General features: G+C 34.2%; 1 protein-coding gene across 1 annotated transcript in view; it reads left to right on the top strand.

Annotated features, from left to right (window-relative positions):
- The first annotated feature begins 112 nt into the window (after positions 1-112).
- Positions 113-21,869, top strand: part of LOC140441547 (uncharacterized) — a 49,297-nt gene continuing 27,540 nt past the window's right edge. Inside the window, exons 1-5 of the mRNA XM_072532335.1 lie at positions 113-271; positions 332-425; positions 5,910-6,107; positions 8,256-8,404; positions 10,904-11,182. Coding sequence (XP_072388436.1) covers positions 188-271; positions 332-425; positions 5,910-6,107; positions 8,256-8,404; positions 10,904-11,182 — 804 coding nt within the window. The 5' untranslated portion in view covers positions 113-187. The remainder of the gene's footprint in view (positions 272-331; positions 426-5,909; positions 6,108-8,255; positions 8,405-10,903; positions 11,183-21,869) is intronic.

Genomic DNA, 21,869 nt, shown 5'->3' with positions numbered 1-21,869 from the left:
AATTGAACCTTGGAATGGACAAGGATAGAATGCCAAATGTTTTAAGGAAATCGGACTGTCATGATATTTGTCATCCAAGTTGTCAATGTCAGTGCAAATGTTTTAAATTGAAAAACCGTTGGCGCAGATTATGGCATGATTATGGTTTACCTTTAGTCGACGTCGAAGTTTTGCTCCTTAATCTAAAATGTCTTCTCTGCAAGAAATATTTAAAGAAGAAAATAAAAAGTTAACTAGTAAAATTGATTCAGCATGGGTTGAAATTAATGAAGTAAGTTGTTTTTTTACAATGTTTAAAAAAGTCTTATGGGTTTTTTTTTACGCTTTTTAGGAAATAACGACGCGACTACATAACTTTGTAAAATATGCTGAAACGGGAGATACTTCCTATTTAAAAAAAGAAATGGAAAGATTAAAAGGAGAAGGTATGTGACCAAACATTTATTTCTGTATCTGAATGTTGATGGTGAGAGACAGTATTTATCACTGTTTAAGCCGGATTTATAAACGGACATAAACATAATTTTAGTCTTTAACCATAAACTTATTATATAAGCATAATGTTGAAAGTTAATAAATAAATGTACCCATTTAAAAGCATCCATAAAGGTGGGTACACATATGCGAGCCGAACGGTATACGTACAGTACGCGTACATTTCCTTGAAAAATATTCTACATCGTACTAATCGCATACTTATCTCGATCCATGGAAAGCGACAAACCAACAACGAACACACATGTGCGAAATGATTCATTTTATTTATAATTTGGGTACTGATTTATGTTCCTGTTTTTGCTTGTTTAACAAAAATAAAATTATGTACAGTAATCATCGACGTATAAATAAAGATTTTATCTTTATTTATACGTCCATGACAATAATCAGTTTACTGTTTTCTCACGTCTCTCTAGGAAGGAACACGTCATTCACACAATGTCGATTTGATGACACAATAAAAATGTTCGCTGCGTCTAGTAAGCGCCGTCCAAACTGAAAGCCGAGCTTCCTTTGAAGTCGTGAAATAAACCGCAACAATTTGGTTCGCGACGAGTCACGATGAAACAGTACGCAAGCGGTTTTTTCTGCCGTACACATTAACGAATATAGCGTTCACAAACGGTTCGCGAACAGTTCTGCTCGCAAATGTGTACCCGCCTTTATACATAAAACAAATTTAGTACTTAAAACGTGACCTTCAAAGTTGGTAACTTTCAACATTTTGATGGCCTAGAATGAAAAAGTCGTAAGTAGGTTTTTACAAATTATACAGGAGAAACAAAAAACTGGATATTTTGACCAATAAAGGTTTTAACGAAAAACTGTTTGGTACCATATTAGTTTTTAGACTAATACAATGAAATTGATATTAAAAAAATCTTAATGAGTAGGCATTATGGAGAAAACCAAATTTTTTTGGACTTGACTTTTTCAGATAACAAAATTCTAGAAATTACCTGACTTACGATATTTTCAGATATCAAAATTAAAGAAGCCAGCCTCAACATCACATTAAATACATTTATTAAGAAATTATTACAAAGTTTCAGTACAAAATAAAACTAATAAAATATAATGATTATGTTCTATAGCTTTAGAAAAGAATTTATTTTACTCGTGTGGTAATGAATCATAGAAATGAAACGTGTCCTTCCAAAAGAGGTGCACCTCTTTTGGAAGGACACGTTTCATTTCTTGCATGTGTCTAAATTTTATAGCTGTAATCTTCGGTTTGTTTTGATATAAGGGTGTGATTCGTTCCAAGTCTTCTACAAGAGGCATTTTAATTCTGCGTGGAATATTAGAATACTCATCTTCATAACTTGTCTTTACCTTTAGCTCCCCATTTGGGCAATATTGAATACATTTTATGTCTGTCACTACAGGATTGCCTGCTTTGTTACCCGGTCTCAGAGACGAGACATAGTTTAAACTACTAAATTTCTTGAAAAAAGTATACTCAAGCCATTCAACATTATATGGTTTCGGTTTAATTCTGGCAGTTCTACATATTTCTATGTAATTACTTGGAGAATAAATTTCTCGGTTCTGCAATTTTCTCTCAATAGTGGCATGCATAGCATCACATTCCATTTGTGTATGGCCCTTCTCTAAAATTTTTTGAGTAATTTTTATTCCTGTTTTGACAGACGCAAGCAAGAATGTATTTGCCAAAATTGAATTCCTATTCTGGTAATTACAACCGTGACTAAAAATTATTATTTCGTTCACGGGTGGTGACAAATCAAGTTTTGTACAGATTAAATGAAATATTATAGAACAGAATTCGTCAGCATTTACTCCTCCTTCACTTTCATCCCACAAAAAACAATATCCTTCAGACGATTTTATATCGAATATTGTAAAATTGTGGACTTTTAGCTTGGTTCTGTAATAGAGTGCTGATGCCTTTAATACGGGACATAAAAGTACTGCTTGTAAGTCCATTGTTAATACAATTTTACTGTTGTCAGAGAATTTATCTCCTTTTTTTTTTCATTCCTTGCTAGTGTCTTGTTATTTTGGTATATCATATAATTTTCTGCACTTTCATTTCCTAATTTGTAAGCGGTGCAAAGATCACATTGATCTTTTCGAGGACTAAACAATGATAAAGTTTTGCTCTCAAAAACATCATCAAAAGTGAAAGATGAAGCCGGTTTTTGATTCATTGCATTGCAGTATGTTATATATTCACGATAAAGAGCTGCCTTTGAAGACCACATTGGTTCCAAATAAAACTTTTTTGTTGATGTTCGACAATAATGCGACTCTACTTTGGGAAGAGCATCCAAAAAATTATTAATACACTTTCTAGAATCCTCAGCTTTATTTGAGCCAGCTTTAGGTTGAGCCTGCACATTTTTTTCTTGATTGGCTTGTGAAGAATCCAAAGCAGAAGCTTCTTCCTCTTCAATTTCGGACTCCCTTGTACTATTCAAAGTTTTTGTACTTTCCTACCCAGTCAAATACACATCTCTCTCCAATTGCCAATGTATTTAAAAAAAGTTTCTTACAAACTTTGTACTTTTCTTCAGCTGTACTAAGTTTTAGGTAGTATTCATAAGTAGTCTGTCTTCTGAATTTTTTCTTGTTTTTATATTTTCTTTCCTTGACGCTAACAATATTGACAGATTGAGCAACAAACATTTTTTTTTCATGCCAATTCATATCCCAAAACTGAGCAAATATTTTTTGTCTTTTGGATTCATCAAACAAAGCACATTTGAGTTTCTTTCCAAGTTTACCTTTTTTGCAACCACAATGTACTTTTGATTTTCTTGCTTCTCGCCCAATAGTAAACGAATTTCCTTCTCTTCCCAAGTAATTTTGTCCTCTCATTCTCTTATCTTTGTTTGACTTTTGGATCCACTCTCCCTTTCTCGGTTTACCTTTTCGTGCTCGTTTTCTTATATTTTCTGAAGAAATTTCCATGGAACTATCAGAATTGATAGGCTCATCTGTACCAATGTTTTCCAAGATTTGTTCACTTGAATTGGAAGCATCATTCACGTCATCATTTTCTGCAGAAATTACAAGCGAACTACTAGCATTGGTCGGATCATGATGTATAGTTGCAAGATTTGCATCAGTGTTGGTTCTTTCATTTAAATCTGTATTGATGTTTTCCAAAATTGGTTTACTTGAATCTGAAGTACAACTTTTGTCACCAACAAGTCCAGGGGTATTCATTTCCAATTGCAAAGAACCATCTTCTTGGACTAAGAAATTTAGAGAACTTTCAACTACAGGAAAACTATTCATTGTAAATATTATACTCGTATCATTAGATACACTTAGCTCTAGAGGTGAAACTGGTAGATTTGAGGTAGTTTCGTGTAGGTTTTCATCTGCATTGATAATATCTTGCTTGATATTTACACTACATTGGATCGGTTCTGTATGTAGCTTTTGATCCACAGAAGATTCTGTCTCGATATTCTTGCAATGAGACTTTGGTTGCAGAACGGATTTTACCATTCTAGCTCCTCGAGATTGATTGGTTTGTGATAGTATACGATCTGTAACAAAATAAATTCAAATAAATAAAGCAAGCGTCTTTGTGCTGGTGAGATGTGAGTATGATAATGTCTAAAAATATCACCATTGATTCTAAAGAAAAATTATGTTGCCATATGTGTCCATTTTAGAATGAAAACCGCGTAAGTCTGACCTAAGCAACTGGGACTTGGGAGTAAACAAATAAGGCACGATCTAAAAACTCCAGTGAAAAAGTCGTAAGTCAAGACATATGACATTTTCACTGAAGTATAATAAGCATTCTCTCGACTTACAACGTTTTCATTGAAATTTTAATCATTTTATTCCTTTTTTAAACGCAATAAACACTAAATATTAAGCCAAATAATTAAGGAAAAACAATAGCAAATAGGAAATAAAGAGTACAAAAATGTAATAAACTTACCCATTTTCCAAATAAATTGAGTTCTTTGCACGAATCAAAATATTATGTATCGGCACGTTTCACTCGAGATACGACAACTTCACTGGTGAATATACAATTCAAGACTGACAACATTTTCATTTTTCGCCAGGTGGCAGCAGGAGATTATTTTTCTCTCTCTCTCTCTCTCTCTCAATTGTAATGTGTGAGGCCTGTTACACACAATACATCGGTATAAAAATCTCAATATCGAAAAATATTGACTTATGACTTTTTCATTCTAGGCCATCGATTTATGAATTAAGTATTAAACATTATGGAATTGTTGGAATATGCGCATGCGTTAGTAGAAATGCGCATGCGTTGCTGGCCAAAACAACTTTTCTATTAATCTTCATATTTATTTAACAATTAATGGAGAGCTTGATGTTCTCTCTAATTTTCGTGGTAGCTTACTTCATTTATGTTTAAAAACCCAAAAAATATAATAATTTTCATGACACTATTTCTTTTCTAAAATTTAGTAAAATATACAATAATTGTGGGATAGAGTGTGTTTATTTCTGAATACTATGAAGGAAAAGGTGTTCATGAAGAAACCATGTATGTAATAAAATCTAAAATACATATGAACTAACATGGAAATATAAACATTGAAAACATAGAAACAAAATGAATACCTACTAAAATTGTTACAAAAAACAAAAATAATTTTTATCCAAACCATGTTGCAGAAAATGATTAAAGACAAATCTAGATATTGGTGTCATGTTAAAAGAAAGTTCACATTAAAGTTGATAAAACAAAGCCTCCCAATATTCAGGTATTAAAAGATAGAATTACCATAAAGAAGAACTGAACAGTCAGGCAAAATGTATTACAAAGTTTTAAAATGAAGTTAGGGGACATCTGCAATATCTGCAAATTTTTCACATCTATCAAAAATGTCATCTAACCATAGACATATAATACAAGATAGACTAATTGTTGCAATACAAGCCCATTCACCCAGTGCACCAGAGAAAACTGACACAAAGCAGTCCCTACATCTTTTTCTAATTTGCCAGGTTTATCAACCACATGACCTTAATGACCAATGAGGAGGTCACATCGTTGATGAACAAGGCCCATTAGATAGAGATGTAGGGACTGCTTTGCGTCAGTTTTCTCTGTTGCACTGGAGGAATACAACTGTATTGCAGCAGCTAGTCTATCTTGTATTATATGTCTATCGTTTTGAAACCCATACCATAACCAAATTTTTTAATGTATTTTTGTGGAGTCAAGTGTACAGTCTTTTTTGTGTTTTTCAATGATATATTTTAACATAGAACCAGCTAAAGGAAAATTTCTGTATTTTTCTACCAAATGAGTGTAGTGATACTTTTAAAAAATTGACCATATCTAGGAAAATTGAAATAGTGCCCTCTCTACCCCACATACCAATTTTCACAGTAAACTATGTAATATATTATCTTATTATACATGATATAATTTTCTGTAGGTAAAGAGCCAATCAAAGAATCTAAAGAAAATGTGGAGCCAAATACTCCATCCACATCTGCTTTGCCCAAGAGAACAACAAGACAAAAAACTGCTACACCAGCTGATGCAACATTTACAAGCTTACCACAAATTAGGATAAAACAAGAAAAGGTTTCAATGATTCCTGTAGATCCGAAACTTCCTAGTTCAGTAACAAGTAAGTTAGAGCTTATTGGGCAATCAGTTATGTGTTTTGGGTACTAAGGGATCTTTGTGCTAATCTTATATACTAAAACGCTAAGCCCTTTTCTTGTCCACCACTTTACTCAAAAACCATATTAGATAATTAAAATATTTTTTCGGAATATTATTAGTATTACGTATGAGATTGTCAAGATATACTTTTGGTACAAAAATTCACTTCCGGTTTTGAGATGACCGGAAGTTAAAATTTACTTTAAGTTTTAGACCCCACAATGTATATATGGATCGAAAGGTCTCGTCGAGACGAATCTAAATATGTACTTCCGGTTGCGATCAGACACCGGAAGTGACCCGAAACGCGCATAAAACGTCAAGATAGAGAAAATCTGACACCGGATTCGTGATCAGCATGCAAAATTAACTGCTAAATGATATCCATGTTGACATTTGATGAACTAAAAATTGCATTCCGGTTTTGAGGTCGACTTCCGGTTTGGTTTGAAAATAAAAATTTCATTTAAAAAACTCGATGTCGAGTTGGTCCGCTAGTGCATAACTATTTAGCTAAAGAAAGTAGACAGCATTTATATTGTAAATTATTTGACATATCTTTTTTCAGTTGTATAGTAATGTTTTATTAATATCAATGTACTCTCCAGGGTTCCCTAGGGCTTTTAATTAACCAGTGTTAACCATATTTCAATTTGAATTTAATTTTAATCTTATGAATATTATTTATCTTATATAGAAAGGAAAAATGGCGTCATCTAGTAAACAGGCAACTGGCAACGCTCCTGAAATATCGACTGTTAAATGTTGTAGAAAAATTTAAGTGTTATTATATGTGTAAAGTGCGGTGCTCTCTTCCATAACTCTTGTTCTAAAAGAGACTGGAGTGAGAACATACATTTCATTGATAAGAGCAGAATTGTTTGTTGTGGTGATGATACAAACGAGATTGAGGTTAGCAGAGTAAATCTAAACAGGCTGTCAGAGGAGAGTGTTGTTAATATTGGTGTTCCTCATAGCTCCGTCCTTGGACTCATACTATTTCTAATATATTATTATATTAATGACTTACAAGCATTGAATCAAACGATACATACACACTCTTTGCTGATGACACCACAGTATCCTTCTCAGCTGACACAGTTGCGGACTCCCTTAGGGGATCCAGGTCTGCACTGTTTTATACTAAAGAATGGTTCTGTGTTAAGAGGCTGTTGCTTAATGAAGCAAAGACCAACAGGGCTGTTTTTGCTCTTAGGGATACCCAGGCTGAAAACGCAAATGTGACAAGTGTGAAGTTCCTTGGAGTACATCTAGACCCAAGCATCAATGGGGTCAACGTATTGACTCTCTGAGCAAAAATCTATCAAAGAACTTATATGTGCTCAGAAATCTGCATCAGAATTCAATTTTCCATGTTCTTCATCACAGAACTAATTATGATTCAAATAGAGATATAATCTGAATTCCCATGCATGCTAATTAGATACCTCACAAGATAGATGTTTTACTCATGTATAAATAGCTTTACAGTTTTGTATGGATAAGTGTGTACTTATTAATTGTATTCATCTATATTTTATTTAGAGGTTTCAAAGAACTCAATGAATTGCCTAATGAATTAAAAGATTGTAGGACAGTTAAAAGTTTTAAAGATACATTAAAGTTTTTTCTTAAAAATATAAAGTAATATTTTAATTGGCAGAGAACATGCACAATATTTTTATTTAATTTTGTTGACTTTTTTTGGTTGTTGAACTTGTTGTTGAATTGATTGCAATTTGTTATTGATTTTGAGAATAAATTAAAGGTTTTCCTTACGAATATAAAGTGATATTGGACTGACAGTGAATGTACATAAAATATTCTTGAATAATTTTATTGATTTCAATTTGTTATTGATTGATTTTCTTTTGTTTATATGTAAAAAATTTATTTAAGTTAGAACTTTTTTTGTATATTAGGTTTTATTGTATATTTCTTTAATGTTGCATTCTTGTATAATTTTGACAGTGGGTTTGTCTCGTTTCTTATCAATAAATAAATATTATTAAATTGATCATAGGAACATTCTTTATCATCATCTGTTAAAGGTTTATTTTTCTGACTTATACTAATCACCACATGTTCTCATAAGTGTTTATCTTTATAGATGATACTACCGAACAACCTGAACAGCCTGGAGAAATGTTAGCACCTACAGCGCTGCCACCTAAGAAAAAGAAAATTAAGGAAGAACCAGTGGAACCTGTCAAAAGATCTACTCGTACCAAGACCAAGAAAGTTCTTGAATATTCAGAGGTAAACTTTTTTGATACTCTGTTTCTGTCTGGTCAGTTAAATATTAGTATAAAGTCATTTAGGTATAGTAAACAAAGAGTGTGTAAGATATCTTAAGTTTTATTCATATTTCAAATTTTTAAAATTTTTTCTTGTCTTGAATGTTGCAGTAATTTTAATAAATCAATAATGAGTACCTACATTAGATTAGATTGTATAGGTCGTTAAGGCCATGCAGCCTCACCATGCTTCAACCTTTAGAGAGCTTTTGTGCATACCTAGTTGAATTCTAGGATGCCAATACATCTGATGAAGTTGATTGGCTTCCTAGGTGATTTGTTTCCTATGTCAGAGGGCGCTGGGCTGACCTCTCCTAGTAATTTTAGTCATTTGCAGAACATTGCTATGCAGTTGCATAATATATATTCTGCTGTTTCTTTTTCGGTGTCACACAAACAACAGTTCTCACTATCTGATTTGCCCATTTTTTTGAGATGATATATCTCAAAGGGCAGTGACCAGTGAGAAGGCCAGTGACCATTTTTATACCTTTTTTACTCATTTCGAGAAGGCGGTTTGTTGCAGTAGGCGACACTTTTATGGGACCTTTTGCTAGCCTTTGTACTGGTGTGTTAAACCAGTGTAATCTTAGTTGATTCACTGGTTTCCCACTGAGTTCCCAGGTCCGGAGTTCCTCTCTGATGTGGCTTTTCGATAGTCAATAGAAGGGTTCTGGACCCTGGAATGGGGTATTAGACCCTTTTTTTTGTAAGTCTGTCAGCTTCCTCATTTCATGCAATTCCCTTGTAACCTGGCACCCACATAAAAGTTAGTTTGTTGCGTTTCGCCAGCTTCTTGAGGGATTGAGAGTCTCAAACCTAATTTAACTCACAAGTAAATGACTTTAGAGCCTTTAAGGCAGCTTGGCTGTCTGATAAAATAAAGAATTTTGCCTTACGAGTGTCTCGGTTGAGACATTCTTGGGCACTAATGTGTGTAGTATATATTTCTGCCTAAAAGATAGTTGGGTCATTTCCAAGAAATTTAGATAGGCTGAAATTGGACCCAGTAACTCGCACTCCTACCCTTTCATCTATCTTAGATACATCCGTATACCATACGAGTGAACCTTTTTCCAGTTTCTGTTCAACTTCACCCAATTTTTGGTTTGTTATGACCACTTCAAACAGTGTTTCGATGTCGAATTTGACTGGCATGGCATCTGTCAGCATGTCCTTAGAATCCAATAGAATTTCTTCCAAGATTTTTAGGTGGCCAACTAGATCTCTAGGTTTCATTATTTGTGTCTGTCGTAGTTTTAAGGCGGTAGTTACTGCCTCCTTTCTTATGAAGAACTGCAAGGGAGCAAGGTTCAGCATCGCCTCTAGAGCTGCAGCAGGGCATGTTGACATTATCCCTGTGATTCTGATAATCTTTTATATGACCAGAGGTGCATTTTCGGTTTTAGGTCCCCAAGTTTTTCCAAATGTCTTGCGGCAGGTCCAACTTGCCACCAAAGCTCTGGATAAGATTTTTTTACTATGACTATTCCAGGTGTTTTTGATCTAGCGATACCCCCAGATATTTTACTTCTTTGGAATAGTCTAATGTGATGCCATTCATAATTGGAGCCTGCAAATTGTATTTACATCTCCCACTATATCAATGAAAGTGCAGAGCCATTTCTTTTGCCACTATTATCTTTTCAATACTTTTGACTAGTGAGTTCAGAGAATTTATACTGGATTTGGTTGTCTGGCAGGCAAATTAATGTTTGTGAAGTGGTTTCGCTTCTTATGCAATCCATTGGTTTTAGGAGAAAGGAGGAGAGACATATGGGGCGATAAGACTTTGGTTCGTCTGTAGAACGTTTTCCCGTCTTTCGTATAAACACCACCTTTTGGAATGTGACATAACACAAGGCTTGCTATAAAAATCCACTGTAGTTGCGGCTGTATTTGCATGAAGCCTTTTTGGAGTGAAGCGGAAAATATTCCGTCCTTACTGGAGAATTTAAAAGATTTGAAGCTTTTAATGGCCAATTCGATTTTGTTTTTTGTAAAGATTTTTTCCGCTAGTTGCCGGCTGGATCTGTTGAGGCAACTGGAAGCCTCTACTAGCTGGATACTTTGCGGTTCATCTAGTATTTGTTGAGAACCAGGAAAATGAGTCTTTAACAGCTCTCTAATAGTTTCAGTTAGGCTCTCTGTATGGTTATTATTAAGGTTTTTCAATGTAATCAGTCCGATTTCATTTGTTTGATCTTTTGAAAGAACCTTTTGAAGTCGTTGTGCAGGGGAATGTACATACATATGTAATAACATAATTTATAAAATATTTTCTACTTCTTTATAATAAATTCCTTAAAATAAGTTCCTTAGAAAGGATTAAATTTCCATTCAATATAAATTTCCCATTGCCAATTATTTCAGTTTCTTTAGAAGAAGAGATTTTAAGACTCCAAAAATGATTTTAATTGATACTGTTTCCATCTCTAGTATCCTTTCTTTATATTTTAAGATCTGCAATGGTAAACCTTCGGACGTAATGATTCAAAATACAACAGTAACAATGATTGACATAACAGAAGATAAGGAACCTGACAATGAAAGGAAACAGACTAAAAAAGAAACTGCTGCTTTAGCTGCAGAAGCTGCCACCGAAACAAGAAGTACAAGGACGAAAACGAGACAAAAGAAACAAGTACAAGAGGAAAAGAAAATCGAGGAAGTTGCAGTTGAAGGTCCTCGTCCCAAGACAAGAATGAACAAGAGGAACAATGAGGAAACAGAGAAGAAGGTTAGTGATTTTTATATTTTTAGTTTTATTTTTAGAGAATTAAAGTGAGAACATTTTTACTTGGTATTGTTATTTGCATATTTTGTTTTTTCTTCGTTTACTATACACTATCTGGTTGAGTTTACCGAAAGTACGAGCTGATTATAGCCGCAAATGTCAAACATGGAACAAAAAATTTCGGTTTATCAGTGTTGGCATGATTTTATAATGTATAATGTATATATATATATATATATATATATATATATATATATGTTATATGAGAAAATATTAACCTTGAACTAGCTTAAGTTCGCCGACTTCAGATTTCATCATCCCATTCCCATAGAAACCGCTGAGCACGCATTAGAACTTTGTACGAACCGTTGGCCAATATTCATGGGAACAGCAATTCAGCACTTCATACCAAACATATAAATTACCATTCTCAGATGCCGGAACCACTCTTAGCTGCAACTTCGACCAGTCCAGTTATTGTAGTCATTTTAAATTAATTTAATTGTGTACTATTATTTAATATTTAATTTGTAACAAATAAAGTTCTTTTTTTAAAAAGTCAAATACGTGATTAGTGATCTAACAATTGGCGCAAAGTCAGTAGGATCCGGTTAACGTTGCTAGAACACGTGTATACTCACTGGCAGCGGCGGATTCTCATCCCTTAACGGAACAAAGAATCTACGGAAGTCCTCACTCCTGTGACCTACGGAAGGAACACCTAGTGAAGCCCCTGGTAGCCGAGCAGAGAGAACAAGACAACCCTTAAAGAAGAAAGCATCTCCGAACAACCTCACTCCTGTAATCTACGGAAGGAACACCTAGTGAAGCCCCTGGTAGCTGAGCAGAGAGAACAAGGCGTCCCGATGTTCTTCTTTATGTAAGTGGATTTTGAATCATCTCGTTAATAATTTTGTTATATTATTTACGAAATTGACTATACTGCAAGTCAATTAATCAAGATACATAAAAAAAAAATACAAGTTGATTATCTAATATTTGAAATTATTGATATTTCTTTACATACTATTTTATACTGATATTTTATTGACATATTTTTTTTACTTGCTATATTTTGGTATATTTTTCTTGATATATTTTTATTTGGTATATTTGATACATTTTTGCTGATATATTATTTGATATTTTTATATTGATACATTTTTGCCCTTTATATACCACCACATTTTTTTTTCTCCCTTATATACTGATACATTTTATATTTCTCCATACTTCTATTTTCATTTTCGTTTAAAAATATCTCGAAAAATGCCCGAGACACGTTCCCAGACTCAACAAGAAATCGAACCATACAAGCTTTCGGAAATATTTTCTATTATCCCAGAATTTGAAGGCGATCCGATTTCTCTTTCTACATTTTTAGATGCGTGCGACTGTGCTTTTAAAATGGCCACAGGCGATCAGCGCGTTCTATTAACGATTCACGTAAAAAATAAACTTAAAGGTAAAGCTGCACAGCTTATTAATTCTAGAAAACCAATTTCTTATACAGAAATAAAACAATTACTAAATCTACATTTCGGAGACAGTAGAGACCTGACCTCTTTAATACAAGACTTACAAAGACTAAAACAACTATCTAACGAATCTCCTCTAACTTTCTTTAACCGTTTACAAGTTCTGAATGCAAAAATGCACGCCTCGATCCAAGTAGCAAATTTATCCCCAGATCAAAAAACTGCCCAATGTGACTTAATCGATACCATGGCCCTAAACACACTTTTAACCGGTTTAGAACCTCGTCTAGGACAAATTATTAGGGCTAGTAATCCAAAAGATCTCATTGAAGCAAGCAATCGTATTAGACGCGAACTTCAATTGTCATATTTTGAAGAACAAAAATCTAATTCTAGATCAACTATTCCTAAACCCTCTCAACCAATGAGAAGACCCTCATCTCAGTTTACAAAATGTACAAATTGTGGCCGCATTGGTCATCTAAATAGTGAATGCCGCTCTTCACGTTTCGTACAGCCAAACCAAACTTTTTCTAGGCCACACGGTTACCAAAACCAATATAATAATGGACCTAACAACTATCAAAACAATCAGAACCCTAATAGGAATCAATATTCGTCCAATAATCCAAATTTCAACCAACAGAGACCTTCCTTTTCATCTCAAAATCAAAATCGTCCATCTGTTATTCAAAGAAACCCAAACTTCCAAAGAGCACATGTTTTAAACGAATACCCTGATGAAATGACGACTAACTATTATACAGACGATTACTATACAGATAATTATTATAATACCGATACCTATGAAAACTATGAAACGGATTATTATACAGAAAATAATCCACAAACTGATAACATTTACGAAACCAATAACACACAAAATTATCAGGATTTTCTTTCACTTCAGAATCAAAATCATCCTCCCAATCATACGAACCCCTCAACGGATATTACGAATATCCAAGAACAAATCCAAGCACTCAACTTAGACAACTTTCATCCGGATCTCAATTTTCCCGAACAGACATTCATGTAACTCCATTTCATACAATGAGTTCCAAAAATTTATATTACATTAACGATGCTACCAACACTTTTAAACTTTTAATCGACACAGGTGCTGGAATCACTGTTTTCAAAGAAAACACAGCACGCAATTATCATAATAGATTTCCTGAAAACGTTACTATTCAAGGTATAACCGATCAAAAATTGTTAATAACAGAATCTGTCCTGATTCCCTTCACTGACAATAATCCTCACAAAGTCTTTATTTTCAATTTAGACATTGATTTCGATGGCATAATAGGCCTAGACTTTCTAGATCATTATGAATGCGTAATAGATCTCAAATCCCGACAGTTGCATACAAATTTTAAAACTGTCACCCTTCACAAAGTAGGACACGAGACAAACACACCTCCTAAAGACAAAACACCGACACACCCTACAGAAACAACACAAAACGAACCTAAAATAAAAATTAAATCAGATTCTAAACAGGAATCAAATTTAAAATATCAAAACCCTATAAATGAAAAATATACTATCGTAAAAAACCGAGATCAAGACAAAAATCTTGAAAGGCCAGAGAGAAAACGAATAAAAGGAAAAAACAGAATTACCATTGACAGCCGGACCGAACAAATATGCAGACTAAAATGCAACTTATCAAATACAGATGCCATATTATCAGCTCAAGAAATAGAAAAAGTTAGATTACCTCATGCATTAGTCCATGTAGATGAAAATGGAGAATTCTTAACTTCCGTACTAAATGCTAATGCTATGCCGAAGACAATCGAATTTTCAGACATTTCAATCGAACCTTTCAAAAATTCGGAGATAATCCTATCCTACAACGGAAATGATTTTGAAGAACCCGTAGTAGATAGAACACGAATAATTAAAGAACAACTAAGAATTGATCATCTAAATTGCGAAGAACAAGAACTAATTCTAGATATATGTACTGAATACGAAGATATATTTTATGTCGAAGGCGACAAACTGACCTTCACAAACGAAATCAAGCATAAAATCGAAACAAACAACGCTAAACCTGTCTTCACTAAATCCTATAGATATCCTCAAATACATAAGGAAGAGGTAAAGACGCAAATTAATAAAATGTTAGAAGAAGGAATAATCCAGAAAAGTGTCTCGCCCTGGTCGAGTCCAGTCTGGGTCGTACCGAAGAAATTAGATGCGTCAGGAAAACAAAAATGGCGAGTTGTTATTGATTATCGAAAACTCAACGAACTCACAGTACAAGACCGTTATCCTCTACCACAAATATCAGAACTATTGGACCAACTAGGAAGATGCCAATACTTCACAACACTAGATTTAGCGTCTGGATTTCACCAGATTGAAATCGAGCCACAAGACATCCAGAAAACGGCCTTTTCCGTCGAAAATGGACATTACGAATTTGTTCGCATGCCATTCGGACTAATGAATGCTCCATCTACTTTCCAGAGAGTAATGGACAACATCCTCTTAGGAATACAAAACGAAAGATGCTTAGTGTATATGGATGACATAATTATCTACTCACCCACTATTCATGATCACATGTCACGACTAACAGAAGTTTTTAAAAGGTTACGAAAAGCAAATTTAAAAATACAGCCAGACAAGTGCGAATTTTTAAGAAAAGAAGTAGCATATTTGGGCCACCTTGTAACAGAAAATGGTGTAAAAACAAATCCAGCTAAAATATCTTGCATCAAAAACTTCCCGGAACCAAAGAACACCAAAGAAATAAAGTCATTCTTAGGCTTAGCCGGTTACTATAGAAGATTTATTCCAAATTTTGCCAAAATTTCTAAACCACTTACGAAACTACTTCAGAAAGACGTACCTTTTATTTTTAATTCTGATTGCAAAGAAGCCTTTAACGAACTAAAAAATATTTTAACTTCGGATCCAATACTTATATATCCCAATTTTGAGGAACCATTTTTACTAACAACTGACGCTAGTGCATTCGCGATTGGAGCTGTTCTATCACAAGGCCCTATTGGAAAAGATTTACCCATAGCTTATGCCTCCAGAACATTATGCGGTGCCGAAACAAAATATTCGACGATAGAGAGAGAACTATTAGCTATCGTATGGGCAGTCAAACATTTTAGACCATATCTTTTTGGCCGAAAATTCACCCTGATTACCGATCATCGACCCCTTACATGGCTTTTCTCGATAAAAGATCCCGGAAGCCGATTAGCGCGTTGGCGCCTAAAACTCGAAGAATACAATTATAAAATAGAACATCGCGCAGGAAAAATAAACAGAAATGCAGATGCCCTCTCAAGGATAAAGATTAACCATTTCAAGGATTGTGCAAACTTTCAATCAAAAATCTCATTACATGCATCGAATGAAGATGACACGGAAACTCAAGAAAACGAAGACGACGATGAAGAAAATATAGGAAAAATGTCCGAAGAACTTGACAAGTTTATCGAACTGTATAGAACTAAGTCAATAATCGATTATTCTAAAATTGAAACATCGAATACGGACTTATTAGACAAATCCAACAAAAATATTGTTACATTTTTTTGGCAAAATAAACTTGAAGAACTCCACGAGAAAATAATGAATGACATATTCGAAGAAAACATGGAATATAGTAACCGAAGAATTAATATTGTACACAGCAAAACTGTAAAAGATCGAAAATATTTTATTATACCATTACCGTTTGATCCCGAACGAGTAATATCACATTTGTTTCTTCTACTTTTTGCAAATAAAGATCAATTCGATGAATCAAAAATATATTGCGTCGAAAATAATCTCGAACTACCTATCCTAGAAATATTTTCTTATATTTTTGCTGACAAAGAATTAAAATTAAGAATCTGTCAAAATATAATTAAAACAGCCAGCGAAGACGAAATCCCTCAAATTTTAGATCATTACCATTGTGGTAAAAACAATTTACATCGAGGAATAAACGAAACTGTCAGAAGAATAAAGCAGAAATACAATTGGAAGAATTTAACAAAAGATGTAGAGAAATTTGTAAAAGCATGTGAAATTTGCCAAAAAGTTAAGATTTGCAGGAAAAACTTAAGTGGACCACTGGTCATAACAGAAACTCCAAAAACACCATTCGAAAGAATAAATATGGATATATTCGAATACCCTACTAGGAACTACGCTTTAACTATTCGTGACGAATTGACAAAATTCACGCAAGCCTATCCTTTGGAAGACAAAAAGGCAGTAACAGTAGTCAAGACACTCCTACTCTTTTTTCAACACTATGGAACACCACTAAGAATTCATTGTGACTGCGGTCGAGAATTCGAGAATGCTATAATCAAAGATCTATGCGAATTATACGACATTAAACTAACATTTTCTAGCGTTAACCATCCACAATCTAATGGATCTATAGAAAGGTTTCATGCCACACTCTCAGAAATGATTAGAGCAAATCAAGCCGAGAACCCAAACGATCATCCCTTCACTATACTTCCTTATGCAATAATATGCTATAACAACACAAAGAATAAGACCCACGGTTTCACACCATATGAACTTATATTTGGGCACACTGCAGGCCGACCACCAGAAACTCTATACAATCAAAAAACACTAATGAGTAAATATATTCGAGACCTGAATAATCGCATGGAATATTTTTACAAAGTAGCCAGAGCAAAAACAGAAAGACAGAAAGAAAAGGCGAAAGTAAGATTTGACGAGAATATTTCAGAACGAAGACTTGATTTTAAAATTGGTGACAAAGTTTACGTAAAAGAATCCCAAATTAAATCAAAATCGGATAATCTTTTTAATGGACCTTTCGAAATTCAAGAAGTTTTTTCAAATTCCGCAATTATCCTTAACCCCAAAACTAACCAAACCTCTAAAGTAAATTTTGACAGACTGAAACCTTATTTTGAATAATTTTCCTTTACAGATTCTATGGACTCCTTTCTATCGCCCAATCCCAAATTCTCCTCACTCCAATTAATAACACAATTGGAATATTTTTTCATGAAAAGGAACTATACGAATATCTAATGACAAATGGACTTTACTTGTTTACAAAGAATTATTACCTATCAAAACTACAATATCCAATAATGACAGAATTTTGGAAAACCTGTTAGAAAAATTTATTAACGTGGATACACCGAGAAAACTTGCCTTTCAAGCCGAAGTACAGACACATGTTAGTCTGCTAAAACAAATCTCTTTAAAATATAAAGAAATAACCTCTGACACAGTACCTTATAATAAACGCCTAAAACGCGGTTTAGTAAATGGTATTGGAACAATCTGGAAATCTATTACTGGAAATTTAGACGCCTCTGATGGCGAATACTTTAATAAATGTATAAATAAGATAAATTCCGATGAAACTCAAATTGAAAATCTCCTAAAAAATCAAATATCTGTTACTACTTCAGTTATAAGAACTTTCAACACTACAATTCAAAAATTGCAAATAGACGAAGAAACTTTTAACAAAGACTTAAAAACTATCGAGACTACACTTCTGGACATTAATAATGACATCTCCTTTTACCAAGCACAATTACAAATACTAGATTTATGTGAGTCCTTAATGGAAAGCTACGTATTTTTAGAAAATTATTTAAATGATATACTAAATTCTATCACATTCTCTCGCCTGCAAATTCTACATAGTTCTATTATTTCGCCCATAGACTTAATGGACGCATTAAAAGAAATCTCATAGTCATTACAAAATAACGTATTGCCTCTACCCACTTATATGTCAAATATAGCTCAGTATATTGACATAATAAAACTGAAAGCTTATCAGCTTGATTCAAAAATTGTTTTCGTTCTCGAAATTCCGTTAGTTGATCCCGAAATATTCACCTTGTATCAATTATATTCAATACCAATATTAGATAATCAAACTGGTTTTCATCATATACTTTCAACTGTTCATAAATACATAGCGCGAGATGATGATTCAATTTCATATGTCGTACCCATGGACACCGAAAAATGCAAACAAATCAGTCAAAACCAAAGAATGTGTACAGACATTCTTCCGTATCCCATAGACACAGATGCTATATGTGAAGCCCAGCTTTTGAAACCTCTCAGCAACTTACCAAAAACTTGCCAGATGTCCATGCTCTTGGCACAAGGTTACAATGTACAAGAAATTGACCGAAATTTATGGTTACTAACCATTTCCGATCCATTACCAGTAACAATCAAATGTGCAAGAAAAGACGTCACTACACAAATAATCAAAACAAATTCAATCTTAAGATTAATTCCCGAATGTATTGCATTCATCGGCAGTACCAGAATTCATGCTAGAGACCAAATTGAGAAATATACAAATATCACGTATAGAAGTCACCCAGTTAACGTACCCTACAGATGCTGTGACCATTTTGAGACAAAGAGTCACCTATCAAAATTGAAACCACTAAAACTCAGTAAGATCAACGTAGATGACTTAAATATTGCACAACACAAATTGGACCAATATTCAGAAGAACTGGACCATATTATGAGCCAATCATTCATTGAGGAACATCTACCCTTATTCACTATATCAACCTTATCCCTGATTATTATCCTAGTTATCTTATACCTTTTCTGCAAATACCGAACCAAAATATTCCCAAAAATTGCAATCTCCTTGTCCCAGGATCAGCGTCCAACTTCATTACCACGCAGAAATTCCATTAGACAGAAACTTCAGGGCTTAGCCTCCTTCAGAAGAAGACCCAATGTCCAACAAGAAAGCGAAGCAGAAACACCAATTACTCTGTAAAAGTCAAAGCAATGGCATTGACTTTTCACTAATAAGGGGAGCTGTTATATGAGAAAATATTAACCTTGAACTAGCTTAAGTTCGCCTACTTCAGATTTCATCATCCCATTCCCATAGAAACCGCTGAGCACGCATTAGAACTTTGTACGAACCGTTGGCCAATATTCATGGGAACAGCAATTCAGCACTTCATACCAAACATATAAATTACCATTCTCAGATGCCGGAACCACTCTTAGCTGCAACTTCGACCAGTCCAGTTATTGTAGTCATTTTAAATTAATTTAATTGTGTACTATTATTTAATATTTAATTTGTAACAAATAAAGTTCTTTTTTTAAAAAGTCAAATACGTGATTAGTGATCTAACATATATATATATATATATATATATATATATATATATATATATATATATATATATATATATATATATATATATATATATATATATATGTATAATAATGTATTTTATAATGTAGCTGTATGCTTCAAATATAAAGAGATAAATATTTAGAAAAGTATATTTTGAATATTGTTTTATGATTTCTGCAATTTTTGATTTATATAAAAGAAGAATGAGTAAATATTTGTTTCTTTGGAGATACTTGCAGTTAATTATTAAAAATTTTTTATGGCAATAGAAAGGGACAAATATTTACTCGTTATTGTTTCATATAAATTAAAAATTGTAGAATTCATAAAATAGTATAATCAAAATATACTTTTTAAAAGCTGTGTCTCTTTATATTTGAAGCATACAACATATGCATTATAAAAACATCCCAACACTGCCAAACCGAAATATTTTATTTCATGGTTGACATTTGCGGCTATATTCAGCTTGTACTTTCGGTAAACTCAACCCACTATCTCTTTAGTAACCTTTCGCTGACTCCCGTACCTTCTGGTTTATATCGGTAAACCTGTTTTGTTCCCCTTGTTTCGGACCCACTCTTTACCCAGCTATTATATTGGGTTCCCATTGGGTTGCAATCATACTTATTATTGGATGTCAAGTGCAGAAGGTGCTTGGACTCGCTTGTGTAGGCATCACGGGTGCAATGTGATATACATCAATGAATATATTGTTGTGAATTTATTAATTGTTTATTTAATTTATAATGTCTTGTTCTTATCTTAATTCATTAAAAAGCACAATAACTGATATTTATTTATTTATCACTAAATATACAATAATTTATTAGTAGGCGAGCGTAACAACAATATCGCGAGCGCGAATTTTCTTTATTAACTGTCCCTCCATAACCAAAATTCCTCTATAAATATAAAGTCCTGTTATTCGAGAATGAAAACAGTTGTTTCTCGAAACACATCGAACATAGACCGCTGTTTTGCTGAAAGGCCTTCTAGACAGAGCGGCGAATTGTTCTCAGAACCGGTATGGTTAAATCGGCTTGTCTCCAGAAGGTTCGAATTGTTGATTTTATTACAAAGGGGGACCCATCGTGTGTCAGGTAGGCATTACCTAAAAAATACGTGAATGAATGAAAATATTAGTAATAAATATATTTACGGTTTTGGGTCAGAATTTATCGTAACATTGCCCCCCTCTTAAAAGATTGTTCCTCCTGGAACCTTGTCGGGACTGGAACCGGAACGGTATGCTGGTATCGGCAACTGGACCCTCTTTTACAACTTCCAGTTGTATAAAAATGACAAGGGACGGTTTTCTCTCCGCACCAGTAACTATGCGGATTGCAACAGACTAACACCTGGACTTCGGTGTCTTTAAAGATCTCTTCCACCATATTTCGGATAACCCTCCAATCTAATTGGCGGCACTCCAACTTTGGCATGGCTAACTTTTGCACGTCGGACTCTAGTACGTGCTCTCTCAATTGAAGTAAGGCTTCCCATACATCTCAGTAGGTAGGTTGGTCACGGGCAGTGTCTTTTGTTACCAGGTAGAAAAGGTAACGTGATGCATCTTGGAGTTTCAAGGTTTTACCGGGAGCTGGCACCTGGCATTGCAGTTCTGCAACTCGACCAAACTTCCTTCGAAAGACGGATGCCAACCCTGGTGCGTCTTTGATACTGGCCGGGATGGTAAGGGCCAGCGAGTAGTCATCGGGGAGCGCGAGTAGATCTTGCTTTTCTTCAGTGGTAACACCATGTCTTGCTTTACCGGTACCTCCATAGGCACCCATGAATTCCTCAAACGTGAGGTCAGACACGTCTTGGACTTGGTTTACCTCCACTTCTTCCTCTACGTCGTGGTCACCTTCGAAAGACGCCAGCCGGTTATGGTGTACTATCATCGGCTTTCCCTTCGGAATCTTGCTTATTCGGTAGATGACATCGTTGATCTTCTCCATAATTAGGTATGGGCCTTCCCAAAACTGCTGCAATTTGGGAGAACAACCTTTTCGCTTCTTGGGGTTATAGAGCCAGA

Source organism: Diabrotica undecimpunctata, chromosome 5 (genome assembly GCF_040954645.1).
Source record: "Diabrotica undecimpunctata isolate CICGRU chromosome 5, icDiaUnde3, whole genome shotgun sequence".
NCBI classification, from domain to species: Eukaryota; Metazoa; Arthropoda; class Insecta; order Coleoptera; family Chrysomelidae; genus Diabrotica; species Diabrotica undecimpunctata.
Note: the sequence above shows the minus strand (reverse complement) of the source record. Positions and strands in the feature narration are given on the sequence as shown.